The sequence below is a fragment of the Stomoxys calcitrans genome, chromosome 2 (assembly GCF_963082655.1).
Source record: "Stomoxys calcitrans chromosome 2, idStoCalc2.1, whole genome shotgun sequence".
NCBI lineage: Eukaryota > Metazoa > Arthropoda > Insecta > Diptera > Muscidae > Stomoxys > Stomoxys calcitrans.
In genome coordinates this window covers 104222286-104241235 of record NC_081553.1, presented here as the reverse complement: position 1 = coordinate 104241235, position 18950 = coordinate 104222286, and the positions used below count along the sequence as shown (strand labels likewise).

The 18950-nt window shown below is 40.1% G+C and overlaps 1 protein-coding gene and 1 long non-coding RNA gene across 2 annotated transcripts in view; one reads left to right on the top strand and one right to left on the bottom strand.

The window, feature by feature from the left end:
* The window catches only part of LOC131994924 (uncharacterized), a 235973-nt gene extending 223474 nt beyond the window's left edge, over window positions 1-12499 (bottom strand). The window contains exon 1 of the long non-coding RNA XR_009396966.1: window positions 11614-12499. This is a non-coding gene — a long non-coding RNA (uncharacterized LOC131994924). The remainder of the gene's footprint in view (window positions 1-11613) is intronic.
* Window positions 12500-15571: 3072 nt separating this feature from the next.
* Window positions 15572-18716, top strand: LOC106083635 (polyribonucleotide nucleotidyltransferase 1, mitochondrial). The gene is made up of 6 exons (XM_013246782.2): window positions 15572-15781; window positions 15842-16261; window positions 16328-16871; window positions 16936-17063; window positions 17142-18048; window positions 18274-18716. The coding sequence occupies exons 1-6, from the start codon at window positions 15654-15656 to the stop codon at window positions 18460-18462; spliced, it is 2316 nt and encodes a 771-aa protein (XP_013102236.2). The 5' UTR covers window positions 15572-15653; the 3' UTR covers window positions 18463-18716.
* The last annotated feature ends 234 nt before the right edge of the window (window positions 18717-18950 follow it).

Below are 18950 nucleotides of genomic sequence, written 5' to 3'. Positions count from 1 at the left end.
TATCAAATGAAAGGTATTTAAGAGTAAAGTTCGTACTTGTTTACAAAATTGCCCCCAAGAGTCGAGGGGTCCCTCAACTCGCAAAAAAAATCCGTTTAGACCTTAGGCAATATGGGTACCAAGCGTTTCTTGAGTGCTGCCCTACTACCAAACTACCTGCAATGAAACGTATTTAAGAGTAGTGTACAAATTAATTTAAAAATTTTACACTAGTGCCATGGGGCCTTCCCACTCTCAAAAAAAAAACATCCCAAAATTTACACATTTACCGATTGGGACAAAAAGGCTATCAAATGAAAGGCAATTTAAAGTAGAGTAAAGTACGAATCTGATCCCTAGATTTTCAAAACCACAATTTCAATTTCAATTCAATTTTCAAAAACCACAGATCTCGAAGATGGGTGCACCGGTTTGAGCAACATTTTTTAATGTCGTCTTATGGTATCCCAGAAACAAAAAATTGGTATAAAACTTTGGGCTCAAATAAGCTGGAGGGACGCCCCACCCAAAAACCCATCCAAAGGGACATGTGTGTCGATTGAGACAATATGGGTATCAAATGAAAGGTATTTAGGAGTAAAGTTCGAACTTTGTATACAAAATTGCCCCCAAGAGTCGTGGGGTCCCTCAACCCGCAAAAAAATCCCTTTAGCGCCTTAGGCAATATGAATGCCTAGGGTTTATTGGGTGCTGCCCCACCCCAAATTTCCTCCAAAGCGAGCATATATATGTCCATCGACACAAAATAAAAATGAAATAAATCTTTTCGGGGAGAAGACTGGAGAGTCTTTGACTGGAGAGTATGTATTTGAGATAAATATTAGGGACCAAACACTTCAACAGGACATTTATATCGCGACAATAAGGGATTCGAAGAAAAGGTCTTTGACAAGTGTCTGAGGGACTGACTTCCAAACGTACATTTTGGCAGACTGGAGTAGAGTATGAATTTGATATCCTAATTAAAGAAAATATACTGGCGACTGTCTAACCCAAGGAAAAACCATAGACCACCGGGACAAAAAATAAATAGAGTGGTTGTGTATATAACAAATACACAAAAACAAATTCACTTAATCAATTAGTTAAAAAAAAAAAATTTAGGGTGCAGCGAAGCGCACCGGTTCATCCAGTATGTATATAAAAATCTATTTGTGTTTGTTTGTCGGTATGTTTATGTGCTCCAGACTCCAAAACGGCTAAACCGATTTTCTTGAAATGTTCACAGATGGTGGAGAATGATCCCGTGGTGAAATTATGGTACGAAATTTTGTGTGCTTTCTTATAATAATCTAAAAACAAAAATTTGATATCGAAATTTTGGGTGGGGTACCTAGGGGGCCGCCCCATCCCCAAAACCTACTAAATATATATATAGACCAATCACGACAATATGGGAATGAAATGAAAGGTATTTAGGATAAGAAAACGTATCTGATATCCAATTGTCGGATATCAGATACGTTGCCATGGTCGAACATATTTGGGACTCAAATGAAAGGTATTTGCGAGTAGAATACGAATCTGAAACACTTGGTCCCAAATATGGGACTAGGTGTTTGGGGGACCGCCTCTCACCAAAAACATCCCCCAAAGAGGACAAATTTACGACCATAGCAATATGGGGCTCAAATGAAAGGTCTTTGGGAGTAAAGCACGAATTTGATATCAATAATCGGGAAAAGTGTCTATAGACCACCCCACCCAAATAGGAAGTTTTTTCTGACCATTGCAATATGAGGCTCAAATAAGAGGGTTTTTAAAGAAATTTTCTCTAAAGACAAAATTTCTAAGAAATTTTCTCTACAGACAAAATTTCTAAGAAATTTTCTCTAAAGACAAAATTTCTAAAAAATTTTCTCTAAAGACAAAATTTCTAAGAAATTTTCTCTAAAGACAAAATTTCTAAGAAATTTTCTTAGAGAAATTCTTTAATAAATAGATTAAGCGATTTTTATTGTTTGAAACTAAATGCATGATTTGTGAGTTATCGGTATTTGATATTGGAAGCTTTCATTCAGCTTTTATTGTCTTTACTATAGGTTCTCAGCACTGAAAAAATTATTGATTGGCTTGCAGTGAGATCTCTTCTCTCACACACACATTACAGACAGCGCAATGAAATCTTTACCCCTCCATTCAATTTTGGTTATATTATCGGCTACTTGCTGTGTTATTGTTGTTAGGTTCAAATTTGTTTTGAATGAAGTTAAACGAACTGCCAAAAACAATAACGATCACATACATACACACACACACACACATATGTACAAGCAGGCAAACAAACCCAAAGCACGTAAACACACGCACAGAAACATGGTGTACAACAGCACATTTTGCTCAACGGTAAACGAGATATTTAGAGATTAGCACACCCAGTGACACAGTCGGTGGGTAGGTGGTGGGCAGGTGGGCATTAGGGTAGTTATAATGATAAAATTTTATTGTTTGTGTATTTAAAGTCTTTTGTTGCCATTATTTACACATACACATGTTCTCTCCGCAAAACCCATTGAGGTATTCTCTCATCTCTATCAATTAATCATTTGCCGCATTTTTATTACAGAGTAGCAAACATGGCAAAGAGTAGTCAAAAGAACAAAAAGTCTTGTTGGTGCGATGGTGCAAATCCCTAGAAGTCTTATGTTTAGCTGTTAATTGCCATTTGATTAAAGATGGTCCTATGTGTCAAGAGAATTGTAACACATAATTTGCCAGAAATGTATTTTAATACAAAGTTTAGAGGGAAGATGGTAAGTATTCCATAGAAGAAGAACCACATTAAAGGGGCCTTAGGAAATTGGAAATCTTTAAGTAGAGGTAATTGCCCTTGTTCATAACATTTAAATAGTACCTATCTAACCTATGTTGATAATATAAGTGTGAGGTAATTTCTATAACCTTATCTCTGTCTGTTTCGTAGAAAAACATTTACGGTCAAAACCCTTAACATTTTATCACTTGATTCATTTGCCAATTCTTCGAAATAGTGCTGATTACTATGAATAGTGAAACGAATCGAATGATATGGAGGTTTGTTACCTTCTCAAGGCTGGTGTACGCTTTACAAGGGGCACATATTTCTTGAAACCGTTTTGAGAAAACTTAATTTAAAGTCCCAATTTGGGTGACGTTGGGGGTATGATATGCCAAGTAACGATTTTGAGTGGCTTTAACATGGCAAACTTCAACTCAATTTTGTTTTCTGCCTCATCTCAATTGTGGTAGATGCCTTCTTCGGTAGATGCCTTTAAAACACCAGTTAAGGGTAGTAAGCTAACATTACGCGATGCACAGTGAGATGGGAAAAAATTAGTGCAAATAATTCTGCCCTTTTTGGACAGATCAAGATATGGGTTTGGCTGAGGTGTTAACCAGTTGACGTTTTCAAAATTTCCATTGGTGGGCCTTCAAAATTGGTCACCTCGACCCCACAAGATTTTGTTCGATCTGCTAAACGCGCATTTATTGTCCGATTTTCAAAATTGGCTGATAAGTGCTCAAAAAGCCTTACAAAAACAGGCTTTGATGAACGGGATCTCGTTTATCGTGTCCAAGAAATTTTACTAAAATTTTTCTTTGACATTTTCGCAAAGTCTGGTCCTTATTTTGTTACTTATGGAGGCATTCCTCAGTCGATTTCAAATTTTTTGACTGATTTGAAAAGCGGATAAAATTTCAAAATTTATGTCGCGATATATGCTAAGGTCCGATCCTTTAGTCAAAACTTTAACTTAAAGATATGTTGACCTAAAACTTTCAATTTGGCTTATTTTACCGTAAACCAGACTTAAAGTAGATGCGTTTTAAATGCAATTTGTAAACCCTTCACCATAGGATGGGGTTATACTAAGTTTGTCATTCTGATTGAAACACCTCGAAATATGCGTCTAAGTCGATCTAGCCATGTCCGTCCGTCTGTCCGTCCGCCCGAAAGCACGCTAACTTTCAAAGGAGTAAAACTAAGCGCTTGAAATACTTTTTATTAGTATAAGTCGGTTGGGATTGTAAATGGACCAAATCGGTCCATGTTTTGATATAGCTGCCATATAAACCGATCTTGGGTCTTGACTTCATGGACCTATAGAGGGCGCAATTCTCCTCCGATTTGACTGAAATTTTGCACGTGCTGTTTTGGTATCACTTCCAACAACTGTGTGGTTCAAGTCGATCCATGTTTTGATATAGCTGCCATATAAACCGGCATTGGATCTTGACTTCTTGAGCCTCTAGAGGGCGCAATTCTCGTCCAATTTGACTGAAATTTTGCATGAGGTGTTTTTTTATGATTTCCAATAACTGTACTAAGTATGGCGCAAATCGGTACATAACCTGATATAGCTGCCATATAAACCGTTCATGGATATTGACTTCTTGAGCCGCTGGAGGTCGCAATACTCATCCGATTTGGCCGAAATTTTGTACAACGGATTCTCCCGTGACATTCAACGAACGTGTCCAATATGGTCTGAATTGATCTATAACTTGATACAGCTCCCATAGAAACCGATCTCCCGATTTTGCATCTTGAGCCCCTACAAGGCACAATTCTTATCCGAATGAACTGAACTATTACACAATGACTTTTACAATGTTCAGCATTCAATTCATTCATGGTCCGAATCGGACTACAACTTGATATAGCTCCAATAGCAAAACAGTTCTTATGCATTATTCTTTGTTTGCCTAAAATGAATACCGCGCAAAGAACTTGACAAAATTTGATCCATGGTGGAGGGTATATAAGATTCCTTTGTCCCTTCCCCGTGAAGCAATCTAAGGCGTAATGCAAGTATATAGGGTTTCGGCAGTCGTAGCTTCCAATGTGCGTAACTTTCTTACTTTTATTTCTTTTTACTGAAAATTCGATTTTTTTAAATTTTTTCAACAGATCTGCATGCTTTCAAGAAAACTAAAATAATTACCAATCAAGGCCTATTTATCAGGTGGGCGCATCAAACCAGCTTATACGCCTTGTTACCGACACCTATAAGCTTGACATTTGTTGTCAAATATTGAGAGCACAAAAATTTCTCTTTAATTTTGATCCTCCTTGGCTATAAGGAGTGCAAAACATTTTTTGCGACATCCAAGGATTGAGGTATCTACGGCCATTTTGCTAAACAATACCAATTTTGAGGACATCTTTCCTCAGTATGGAGATTTTGGGTATTTTCATCAAGAAATGTGGCCAAATACATACTTTTTTTTTTAGAAGTTATTCTTCGCCCGGACCTGCTAAGGACCTGAAAGTTTGCACCTCAACTGATAGTTGTTGTTGTTGTTGTAGCCACATTTGCATCTGGATGTATCCATCTTCGTCAAGCTCCTATAGGTGAACAAGCTCGTTCCGCTTCAAGGGATCGATCGCCGTGGGAACATGATGGCCGTTGGTTATTTAAAGGCGCCAATATTTCGTCTTGTCATTTCCAGCATTATAGGCACTTCGTATTTAAGCAAGAGCCGTTGCCTTTCGAACTCTCACTGAGGCTCTTCACTCGATAGCTCTGATTGTACGCGACTGCAGTTGCAGCTACCTGTATATGGATTATCCCACCATCCGCAACCTGTGGACGGTAGCTCTCAACTGAGATTTTCGTAATGACGAGGCCACCGTAGCGCAGAGGTTAGCATATCCGCCTCGGTTCGAATCCTGGCGAGACCATCAGAAAAATTTTCAGCGGTGGTTTTCCCCTCACATTTGTGAGGTACTATGCCATGTAAATCTTCTCTCCAGAGAGGTGTCGCACTGCGGTACGCCGTTCGGACTCGGCTATAAAAAGGAGGCCGCTCATCATTGAGTTTAGACTTCAATCGAACTGCACTCATTGATAAGTGAGATGTTTGCCCCTGTTCCTTAGTTGAATGTTCATGGGCAAAATTTGCAATTTGCGATAAACACTACAAAAATCAGAGCTGAGAGTTCCAACATAAGCACCAAGAGTGTGGTGCTCATGTTGTTATTGTTGTAGCAGTGTGTTTTACACAGAGGCGGCAGCCCTTGTCGTTGAAGGACTTCAACGTGTCAATCCGGTACGTACAACCGGCTGCCATGGGATTGTGTGGTGCTCATAGACACCCCGTGCTGGCTAAACCCCTATTTTATAGTTCTCACATGCCAATACACAGTTGATGCAAATAAGGAACGACAAAAGAGTAAAACAGACTGCCATAATCTTAACAACCCGATAAATGAAAGAAGGATCTTGATTTGTGAATCTGCTCCTCGAATTTCCGAATTCTGTACAAAGCGATTTATCTATAAATGGCCATACTCGACCTAGTTAAACGCATGACTGTATCTGGACACCAGTCTGCTGCCTATATTTGGAACGGTCATATTTTTGCAAGTGGCTATGGTGCTCACATACCTCTCCAGGTACAAATATTTTTTAATACCCTCCACCATAGGATGGGGGTATACCAATTTCCTCATTCCGTTTGAAACAACTCGAAATATGCGTCCAAGACTCCATAAAGTCATGATTTGATCGTCATGACATTTTAAGTCGATCTAGACATGTCCGTCTGTCTGTCCGACCGTCTGTCGAAAGCATGCTAACTTTCGAAGGAGTAAAGCTAGGCGCTTAAAATTTTGCACAAATACTTCTTATTAGTGTAGGTCGGTTGGGATTGTAAATGGGTCAAACCGTCATATAAACCGATCTTGGGTCTTGACTTCTCGATCACTTGGAAGCTGGAATTTTTGTCCGATTTGTCTGAAATTTTGCTTTGGTATCACATCCGACAACTGTACCAGGTCGTATGGTCTAAATCGGTTGATAATCTGATATAGCTGCCATATAAACCGACCTTGAGTCTTGATTCTAAAGCTTCTAGAGGGCGCCATTCTTACCCGATTTCACTGAAATTTTGCATGGAGTGTTTTGTTTTGACTTCCAACAACTGTGTCAAGTATGGTCTAAATCAGTGCATATCCTGATATAGCCACCATATAAACCGATCTTCCGATTAGACTTCTTGGGCTTCTAGAGGCCGAAATTCTTATCGAATATGGTTGAAATTTTTCATATGTCATTTTGGTATGACTTCCAACAACTGTTCTAAGCATGATCTAAATCGGTATATAACCTAATATAGCTGCCAAATAAACCGATGTCCCAGTTTGAGCCTCTAGAGGGCGCAATTATTACTCGATTCGCCTGAAATTTTGGAGGTGGTATTTTTCTATCACTGGTATTTTTCTATTCGAAAAAGTCATTTAAAGAACTTGACAAATGCGATCCATGGTGGAGGGCATAAAAGATTCGGCGCGGCCGAGCTTAGCACGGTTTTACTTGTTTTTTCTAAAAATTACCAATTTTGACCTACTTAACGGACTTTTTTGGACTAATAGCTTGCTTTACCGGATAGAGCATCTAAAGACCCATCGACTGCCCAAATTTGGAACGACCATCTTTTTCCATGTAGATAAGGTGGCCACATTTCTCTCCAGTTTGCAATTTTTTTTCTACAAATGGCGATATTCGACTCAATTAAGACTTTTTATGGACTAATATTTTTTATTATGATATTCCTAGTTAGAAATGGCCAACTTTTTCCAAAAAATTACTTTTGCTTATAGAAAATTTGTTCATTATCTCACCTGTCACACACATTTAGAAAAGTACATACAAGGCCAACATTATCGCCTCACAGGAAATGCGGTGGAATGGCAGAATCGTCACAACACCGAAAGGTGACGCGTTGTATTATAGGTCTTATGGTTATGAGGAATTGTGTGATTAATCACAGACTAAAACACTTTGTCCCCAGACTCATAGCGTTGAATTAATCCCCAAAAAGCCATTTTCTTTCATGTCAGTCTTCACCTATGCCTGACTGAAGGCAAGGGCGAACAGACCAAGGATACTAGCACGTAGGGAGACCATATGAACGATACCCCACACATGACTTTACATCGTACAAGGGGGGAATGTCCAAAAGTGCCGTGCACCCACGGCAAAAATCGTAGTTTCAACACCGAGATTTTCACAAGACCACATGGTTGTACTCCAATCTAACCACAAGCAAACAGATGGATCACCATGTGATTGATGAAAGGCATTAATCCACCATGTTAGACGCACGATCCATCCGAGGAGCTAACTTTGATTCGGATTATTACAAGCTAGATTTCAATCCCATGGCAGCCGGTTGTACGTACCGGATTGACCCGATGGATTCCTTCATCGGCAAGGGCTGCCTCAGTGTACAAAACACTCCTACAACAACAACAAGTTAGATTTCCAAAATTGGAAAATCCATCGGATGGCAGCGGCATACTCCACTCGACTTACCCAATTGCGTGATGAAAGCATTGCTTGTCTACATGGTTAGGTTAGTTTATAATGAAAATCTACATTCTAAACAAACTCACTGAGATTGACTTAAAGTCCATTGTGATATCACAGCATCGACAGACCAGACCAATGAGCTTACGACCCCTGCTTGACGCTCGATATGACAAGGCGATTTATTGGCGCCTTTAAATAACCAATGGTCACCTTGTTCCCCTCGGCGTTCGATCCTTTGGACCAGAATGAGCTTGCTCACCTACGGGAGCTTAACGAGGATCGCCACCTCCACCTGAAAATGTGGCTACAATAACAACAACAATAATCCGTTTCCACCAGGGTACAGCTGTGAGCACCACACAGACTGGCACGTTGAGGTCCGATCTGTGTGGTGTTCATTGCTGTCACGAGATGTTCAGCTGCGATCTACCTTGCACGAGACAAGGTTGCGGATAGTGGATTGTTTCATACGGAGTAGCTGCAACGGTAGTCGCAGACAATAAGCGGTATCGAGCTGGGAGTCTCAGTGAGAGGTCGGACGGCACCGGCTCTTACACAATTACCGAGTGCCTAAGATGGTCGATATGACAAGGCGGTCACCCTGTTCCCGCGGCGATCGGTCTTTTGAATCTTTGGAATCAAGCTCCTATAGGTAACTATAGGAGCTTGACGAGGATCGCCACCTCCACCTGAAAATGTGGCTGCAACAACAAGAAATCCCTTGAATGCCAGTTGTACCTACCAGATTGACTTGACGGAGTCCTTCATCGGCAAGCATCAGCTTACAACACACTGCAACAACAACCTTTAGAATCTTGGCCTCCTCCTATAATTGGTCAATGTTTCCCTCCCGTTTTTTAAATCTGTAGGCTTTTCCACTGTGTCTTGTTTATTTAAGTGGCCCGCTCTTGAGCTGATCAATTCATCGCCGGTCGGCCAATTGCCTTATAGGTTGTCCACACCGTTTCCCGCCGGCCTAAGTTGTGAGGACATTGTTTTTGTTTCTTGCTTTTCTGCAGACTGTCAGAGCATGGGCTGCTAACGAGAAGAGATTGTCGAAGATTGCAGAATTTTTTGGCGATTTTGGGCCAGTCCGAATTATTTGTCCATCGGCATTTACCTGGAGCACTTTTGCAACCTAACAGTGTCGCTTATGATTTTGGGGGCGAGATTTTAATGTTACGACTATCGAAAAATTCGGTTAGGTCTTGGAGGAAAAGATGTCTTCGTTTGCACAGCCCATCTATGACATTGGCCCTGTGATACGTGTGATGACAGCGGTCTACCGAAAAATTCTGCAGCGAAAAAATCTATTAGGTCTTGGAGGAAAAGATATTTTCGTTTGCACAGCCCATCGATGACATTGGCCCTATGATACGTGTGATGACAGCGGTGAGTGTTGTTGTACTGTGTTTCCTATGAAATCCACATTGATGATTTGCTGGGAGAAGGTATGACTGCAAGCTAGGCAGAAGGCATAGCAAGAGGAACTACAAGACCTATTTTCAAACCTCGGGTAGTACCAGGGGGGAGATGAACATGCAGGTATTTTATTTGCATGTCTATGCTTGAGCATCAGCATCGATTTTTAAACAAAACCGAAAGCCGAAAGATTTGCCTCTCCTTGTGACCTCAGCAACATCCTCAGTTGAAAATACATCTAACCGAGGATTGTGCTGGTTCGTTTTCGAATGGGAGTTATGCCCTGTTCATCGTTCATCATGATTTTGGGGGCGAGATTTTAATGTTACGACTACCGAAAAATTCTGTTAGGCCTTGGAGGAAAAGATCTATTCGTTTGCACAGCCCATCGATGCCATTGGCCTTGTGATACGTGTGATGACAGCGGTGAGTGTTGTTGTACTGTGTTTCCAATGAAATCCACATTGATGATTTGCTGGGAGAAGGTATGACTGCAAGCTAGGCAGAAGGCTTAGGAAGAGGAACTACAAGATCTATTTTCAAACCTCGGGTATTAACAGATGGACATGCGGGTATTTTACTTGCATCTCACCTTTTACCCAGAACCAAAAGCCGATTTGCCTCTCCTTGTGACCTCAGCAACATCCTCGGTTGAAACTACACGTAACCGAGGATTGCGCTGATTCGTTTTCGAATGAGAGTTATGTCCTGTTCATCGATTCGAGAATGGTATCACTTGTCCAATGAAGGCTACTGCGTCTTGAGTTGTGTTGCTCGACGAGTTGTCGAGCGACTTCACTGTTGACCACAGTGAAGTGTGGTTGCCCCAACCAACCACATATATATTCCGTTTGTGCTCCCTGACTAGCCTATTTCTCAATTAAGTTTACCTATCCTTTGGCTACTAGCTTTAATTCGGCGATATTCATCACGTTTCTCTGCAAATCTCAGTTTCGGCGAGAAAGTTTGGTCTCAAAGCAGATATTCGGCCAGCTGGCCTGAAGCGGGCGGCTGCTGCTGTGATGAGTTAGGCTTCTCTGTGCAGTATCGCATAGAACTACGGATTATCTTAGTCTGCCTATATTTCCTATTCCTATTTTTCTTACTCAATTATCATTATTCTGCCCAAAATTGAGAATAATCCTCAAAACATAGAAAACTTCCCGGAATAACAAAGGTAGCACTGCGCGTTTTTTTACTCCTTTACAAATATGGGGATAGGAGGATCCCCAAAAGTAGCGAGCAAAAAAAAACGTTTGCAATTCCACTACACCAATAAATGAACATTAGATTATTTGTCACATCTTCTGGATTCTTTGACAATTCTAATTGGAATTTAACATTGGAATTTAGTTCATGGTCGGATTGCCTTGTGATCGATGATAATACCATGGCGACCACAATGACAAACAACTCATCGTTATCGAGCGAGAATTTGATGTGGTCAATGGATCATGAAATATTGTATTTTAAGATTTTTGTATCAGATATTATTTTTCAACTGTGGTCAGGATATTTTAAATACCAAATAATTACTAACTGGAAAGTTGAATCATGGTTCAGTTGTGCTCGCATTTCAATAAAAATCCCTAGCCGAAAGGGGCCACACCACCACATTAATAGCTGAACTCAAACATGTAATGGGATAAATGAGGTTTTGTTAAACATGCTGTTCCTTTTCCTCCTTTTCGCGTTGAGTATTATCGGTAGATGCCCTAGAAGGGAAACCAGAAAATGGGGTGTGTTGTCCCAAATGGCTGGTGGCAAAGCACTTGATACTCTTGTGATATAAAAAACGCATGCAAAGCAGGACATTATTTTAACCAGAGATTTTCAGACAAGAAAAAATCGCACTAAACTAGAGAAATTATGAATTTAATATTGAATAAATTACTTTTTTGGCTGCTTACTGCTGCTTTTGCGAAGTTGTTGACGTTTTGCGGCGTTTGTTGTCTGTAATATTTACATTTGTTGTTGTTGTATCGCCGTTCTTTTTTTTTTTTTTGGTTTGCTTATTCGTTCCACACACACTTACACACTCTGATACTTTTGCCACTTTGCACTTTATTTTTTAAGGTGTTTTCTTTTGCGCTCTTTTGTAATTTGCAGATTTCTTTGCTTGCTGCTTATGTTGTTGTTGTTGTTGTAGCAATTGTGTCGTTTTACTTCACTACTGTTGTGTTATTTTCATCATCTATCACTTATTTTCTTATATGGCTTTTGGGTCTGTGGCTCATTTGATAGGCCGACCGTCACTGTGCTCCACCGCTTGTTCACACACCAACACACTCACATGCACTTGTGCCACCGCAAAAAATACAATACCAATAAAATATTATGAGAAAAATTTACACAGGTGATTGGCACTTTTCGCATTGAAATTGCACACACAAGTGGTATGTATTTTCTGATTTGAGATTTGCAGTAGACGATTTCTTATTGGAATTTTTTATATGCTTTATTGATTGATTTAAGCGCACCTCCGAGTGCGTGTACACCGTTTGACCGTTTGATTCCCGACGAAAGACGGCATAAAATATTCAATGATTTTTTTATTTTTTCTTTCTCTCTTTCGTTTGCCTCTACGCGGCGTTGGTAAGGGCGAGGGGAGCGGCGCTGTGCTAAAAACTGAACGGCGTAATCGCAAAGACGAGACAACACTGCTTTTTTGTATACAGTATACCAGTTGATTATAACAGTTAACCACTAAATTAGAACAGTTTATCGCGGATCCGCGAACGTGTTTGTGCGACGACGGCGTTTTATGAAAGAATGACCAAAAACATATGAAGTCCAAAAACACTTGGAAACATGACGGCCGTGATTGCCGTATTTATTTCTCGGCATTATATAGAAGAGTTGCCAAGATTCTTGGAAGCCAATAGATAATGGGTCGTTGACACTTTAAATCAAAAAAGAGCTGCTGTGCTAATTTAAGAGTTGTGCTCATGGCTCAATAATAAAAGGCCACAACGCTAGCCTAAAACAGAAAGTGGAAAGCCCTCATAAACATTTAAGATGTTAAAAAGTTCATAAAAAAGGACAAAATTACACTTTCAATGTCTGTCGTGTTTCATTTACCCAATAAGCGGATTTTCTCGCTTGGTTTGTGTGAACAAACAAGCCATCTCCGATTAGTTAAGTGGCTTATCCGTTCGCCGTTTATTAAAGCATATGGTACCATCATTCAATCTGAAAGACTAAACTAAAAGAGAAATAACGCAACATATTTATTCAATGATTAAACGTTCTGGAATGCAAAAATTGCTTAGAATTTTAATAAAATCACGTTTATGAACTTCGAGAAGCATATATTAACATTTAAAATGATTCATTTTGTTTGTTTTGTTGATATTTAATTATTTCAGAAGTGGTGTCAGTACTGCCAACGTTAAGCTGGAAGCATTTATAAATCATCAGAACTAAAGCTGGTCTCATGCGAAATGCTGAAAACAGCCGGCCAGTTTGACGGTATTAAGATGTCAGTTCTGTGCTTATATTGGCAGCAAACCACCCTGTTTTTTGAATATTCTCTTAGTTTGTATTTCTTTTTCTCTTATTTTTCCTGCATACATTTACACACTATGGCAAGTTTCTTTGGTTGTGTTGAGAACAATGCCAATTTTGAAATGACATCTTGAGGACGAGATGGCGAATTGCACCCTATGATTTGTGGTTGTTGTACAAATGATAGCGCATTTAATCTTTTCGCCACGTAATCAGTGAATAAATATGCTGCGTTCTTCCTTTTTTAGTTTTGTCATTCAAATTGAATGATGACACCATATCTTTACCTTTGTGGTTTTAGAGGCATGCGAACGCGTAGGGTTAAATTTCTAGGCATATCAACACTCGAAAGCACGATGGAATGTCGCCAAAGCCGAGTGCAAATCTAACGCCATAACCCGCCAACTTGATGTGCCGGTCGTCTTTCATCAAAATTCGGTGGATGGCGGCAATGGATGGTCCTCCCGAAATTGCTAGAGCTCCTGATCCAGGAACACCGACGCTGCTCGTCCAGCATATGCTCGTCAACGGAACGATTTCCACCGACGGTATTTCCCACGTCTGTCGCTCTCAGGCACCCCAACTCTAATTCCAGTCAGCGACACCAGACATACACGTATCTGTGTTTTACCGTTAGACGCGTCCGGCACAATCAGGAACCGGTTGCGAATGTCGATTTCCCGCTATGGACTTGAAAATGCGTCCTGTTGGCTAAGGTCACTATAGCAATGTAAGGGGCAAAAAGCCTCACCGTCTGGGGTGCGAACGAATGCCTCACTCACAAACAGCGAGCGCGCCCGCATCAACTGTAACCGCAATGTGGCGATATTCATTTGCCGACCGTCGCCACAATTTAGTTGACGGAGCTTTGATTTTCTTGCGGACCCGTCTGCTCCCGTACTGAGCGGGTACGACCACCATTTACGAATGCATGGGACAACATCGTATGCACATCGCCATCCACATTCTCAACAAAATAGCACCTCATCATTTTGACATTCCGCTGCGTAGAGGCCTTCTTATCCGCAATTGCGATAGGCAGTACGAGGGTCTTTGGCTGGGGCGGTTAACGGAGGCAAACTCTCCGAATCATCAGCCACGGAAAGCAAATCCTGCAGGGTGTGAAAATCTCGACGACGGATATAACACAGATTTTCCGGCAATGTATTCCGAACTATTCTTTCCATCTTCTGTTTCTCTGTATTTTGGGATCGACGCATCAGATTTGTCTGATTGCGAAAGGATTCTACGTGTTTCTGCCGCCGCTTCCGGATCTCGTCGTCTCAACTAGATTTCCTAGAAATCACTACACCCAATTTGGTGATGTCGGCACGATCACCATAATAAGTATTGTTTTGCTTATTGGAATCAAAAAATTTAAGAAAAATTTACGTTTTTACGTCCATAGGATCAATCGCCGCGGAACATTCTGGACATTGGTTATTTAAAGGCGCAAATAACTCGCCTTGTCATATCGAGAATCGTACGCACTCAATATTTAAACAACAATCTGGGCCGCCCGGCCTCTCGCTGCGGCTTTCCACGGGATATCGCTGATTGTCCGCGACTGCATTTGCAGCTACTTCATTTACCCAAGGTGGTAGGTATTCAAAGTTCGGCCCGGCAGAACTTTATGCCTTTCTACTTATTTTAAGTTTTTGTTGTTGTTTTGTTTTTGGTGGGTTTTAGCAACACCCAGGATAAATGTCTAGCTACGCCAATGCCTATTTATTAATTTGTGGACATGTTTATGTATACACTAATATTGTATGAAACTCCTAAAAGTATACTGCACTTTTAGGGTTTTAATATTATATTAAAATTTTCTTTGACAAATTTCAGCTTGTTCTCACTCAAAGCTTTAAACTCCGTTTAAATCCGGATTTAAGGCTCTCGTCAGCTGATTTTCAACCAAGAATGAAGGCGTTAAAGCGCGTCGCGTGGAAAAACGCAATTCTGCAAACAAATGTGAAAAAATCTTGCGAAAGTAAAAATTTTTTTATTTTGACGACTGAAAGCGCTACTTACGGATGGCAGCATAGAATGACGCTAGCTTTCAAGCGTCATAGTTGAAATTGTTTATACTTTCCGCTTTGCTTTTGTGGGATTTCTGCACAGAGTTGCACATTTGTAACGCGATGCTCAAAAACAAAGCTCAGCACACTCTCATATTTTGACTTTTGGTGAGCCCTGGTTCGTGCTTTGACAAATCGTCGTATGTGAAGGACCCATTGTGATGAGATTCGTACGAAAATCGTAATCCATCTCTGACTAATTATATTTGGTTATTTGCCTCACTAGAGGACGCTTTAACAGCAAAATTTGACATGTGCAAAAAGCAATCAGCTGTTCGCATACGGAAGATTTTTCCGTTTCAATTTTGTAACATAGTTTTGGACGAGTGATTAGTTATAACTTAAATTAACAATGAAATATCCAACAAATTATTTAAAATTATTAAACTTTAGACTGCGCCAACATTCCCACATCACCAGAAAACTAATACACACAACAAGCACAGATACACCACAACTGGAAGTGAAATTCTCAAATGGGTGAGTTAGGGGTTATAGCTGCAATAAGCATGAATTAAAAAATATACTATAACATATTAGCCGCAACCTTATTATGACTGCTGGAAAGTATGCACGTTTTGCCAATGCCACTGCTGTCTGTGAGATGGGTGATACCGCCGTTATGGTCACCGCAGTTGCCAAAACAAAGCCAACACCAGGCACCAATTTTACACCCTTGGTGGTAGACTACCGTTTGAAAACGGCTGCTTCTGGACGTATACCCACCAACTTTCTAAGACGTGAAATGGGTCCATCAGAAAAAGAGATTTTGTCGGCTCGTTTAATAGATCGTTCCTTGAGACCTTTGTTCCCAGCTGAATATAGAACAGAAACACAATTGGTGTGTAATATGCTGGCTCTGGATTCAGTATATTCACCAGATGTTTTGGCCCTAAATGCCTCCTCGCTAGCCTTAAGTTTAAGTGATATACCATGGAATGGCCCCATAGGTGCTGTAAGGTAGGAATATGAAATCTCTGGAGACTTTTATTTGCAGCATTTTTTTCATTTCCCCCTTTCTTTTAGATTAGGTCTTTGTGATGGTGAAATTATAGTCAATCCCACCCGGCGCGAACTACAATCCTCCCAATTAGATTTGGTGGTATCAGCTACAAAACAAAACTTGGTTGTAATGTTAGAGGGTAAAGGTAATGTGGTGCTTCAACAAGATCTTCTGAAAGCCATTAAGCAAGGTACACGCGAAGCCCAAGTTATAGTACAGGAAATTGAGCGCCTGCAAAGAACCTATGGCAAAGAGAAACGACCATTAGAATCGATTATGACGGTCGGTGAGGAAATTGCTGCAGCTGTACGTAGCATGAGTGAAATGCGTTTACGGGAGATATTTCAAGATGCCAAACACGATAAAATATCACGTGATGTGGCTGTAAACGAAGTGCGTTCCAATGTCATCGATAAAGTATGGTCAAGTTATCCGGATACCGAACCGGCTCTAATAACTGAAGAATTTAATCGTTTGTGCAAATCAATATTTAGAGAATTGGTGTTTGAGACTCAATTGAGATGTGATGGAAGGGATTATGACAGTTTAAGAAATATAAGCTGCCAGGTTAGTTTAAAATGTTTGAAATCGGAGAAAGTTGTAATTTTGATTTTTTTATGTTGATTTATAGGTGGATTTGTATAAGCCTTTGCATGGCTCGGCTCTATTTCAAAGAGGCCAAACTCAAGTATTTTGTACAGTAGCATTAGATTCTCAAGAGTCGGCCATGAAGTTGGACACACTGTCAGCTTTGGAAAGGTAAGCTTGAGCTAATGATGATATGGATCCAACCATCTGCTGCTATACTCCAATTATGTTTACCTTTGTTTTTTTCAGTGGCATTAAGGCGAAAAATTTCATGCTACATTACGAATTCCCTCCTTATGCCACCGGCGAAGTTGGTCGTGTGGGCGGCGTTGGCCGGAGAGAACTTGGCCATGGTGCATTGGCAGAAAAAGCGCTTGTTCCTACCTTACCCAATGATTTTCCCTTTACCGTAAGACTGACTTCCGAAGTTCTCGAATCGAATGGCTCCTCTTCTATGGCTACTGTATGCGGTGGATCTCTGGCTCTTATGGATGCTGGAGTGCCGGTATCAGCGCCTGCTGCTGGTGTAGCCATTGGTCTAGTAACCAAATATGAGAACAATGATACAAAACATATGCAAGATTATCGCATTTTAACCGACATATTGGGCATTGAGGATTACATGGGTGATATGGATATGAAGGTGGCAGGAACGCGCAAAGGTTTCACTGCCATACAAGCTGATTTGAAAATTCCTGGTATACCCCTCAAGGTTGTTATGGAGGCCTTACAAAAAGCCACCGATGCCAAAACGAAAATACTAGATATCATGGCAGAGGCAATACGTGAACCAAGAAAAGTCAAAAAGGAGTGTTGGCCTGTAACGGAACGCATAACAGTGGAACCTCAACAACGAGGTCAAGTTATTGGTGCAGGTGGTATAAATTTAAAGAAATTGTATATAGAAACTGGCTGTACAGCAACCACCGAGGATGAAACCACGTTCACTTTGTTTGCACCCTCACAATCGGCCATGCATGAGGCCAAAGAAATGATTGATACGTTCCTGGTGCCCAAGGAGAGAATACCTGATTTGGAATTTGGTGGCATTTATACAGCAAAAATAACGGAACTACGAGATACTGGGGTTATGGTCATTCTATATAATGGCATGCCACCAGCCTTGTTGCATAATTCGCAATTGGATCAGAGAAAGGTGGGATTATAATAGTATTGGGGGAAAACCCAAATTTTTTTTTGGATTTGAAAAGAAAGTCATGAAAGACATGCATACAACTAGAAACTTAACTCTTAAAAATATAAATAAATTTCGATCAAAGGGGATTAAATTAAAAAAAAATTGAGACATAAATCATTAGCATTGACAAATCTTTATAAAAAATTAAGAAATAGCAAAGTTTTAATTATCATTTCATTTTAGGTCGCCCATCCATCTGCTTTGGGACTAGAAGTGGGTCAAGAAATACAAGTGAAATATTTTGGCCGTGATCCTGTGTCAGGTTTTATGCGTCTATCCCGCAAAGTATTGCAACCCACAGTTAGCATAGTGCGTTCCCTTAATAAAACCAATCCCAGCGAAGAACAAAATGAAAACCCGTCATCCTCATAGTAAAGAACTTCTGTTGAATTTCAACACAAACAAAGCGAAATAACTACCTATCTAATTATTGTTAATTTAAGTATATTTAATAGTTGTTTTTGTTATAAAGTATTTTTGCTCTAAAACCCTGAAGATTACATTATTCTTCATAAAAAAATGTATAAACTACATAAATTCTAAAAGGAAGCTATTAAGAAAACATGTCATAAGTTCGAATTTTACTTCTCTTGAATCATAAAAAATGTCTGCCATTAGTTAAACCCACTAAAAAAGTTTATAAGAAAATAAAAATCACAATTTTTAGGAAAAGAAACTACATTGAAATTCTTTAAAAGTTAATTTTTTTGTAATGACCAGCCAGGACACTTTGTAGCAGTCAGAGGGCATACTTTCTCAACCCCAAGATAAGTAACGTCGTGTATCGTAACATATTCGGCCACAGAAGAATTGCCTCCCTGCAACCCATAACACCAGCCCACCCCTCGTTCGATCGAAGG

What these genes read in the sequence shown, in the direction of transcription:
- LOC106083635 (XM_013246782.2), top strand. Translation starts at nt 15,654, where the DNA reads ATGAAATATCCAACAAATTATTTAAAATTATTAAACTTTAGACTGCGC. An exon ending in GAAGTGAAATTCTCAAATGG is followed by an intron (nt 15,782 to 15,841) that starts GTGAGTTAGGGG and finishes ATAACATATTAG; the next exon opens with CCGCAACCTTATTATGACTG. An exon ending in CGCAATTGGATCAGAGAAAG is followed by an intron (nt 18,049 to 18,273) that starts GTGGGATTATAA and finishes ATTTCATTTTAG; the next exon opens with GTCGCCCATCCATCTGCTTT.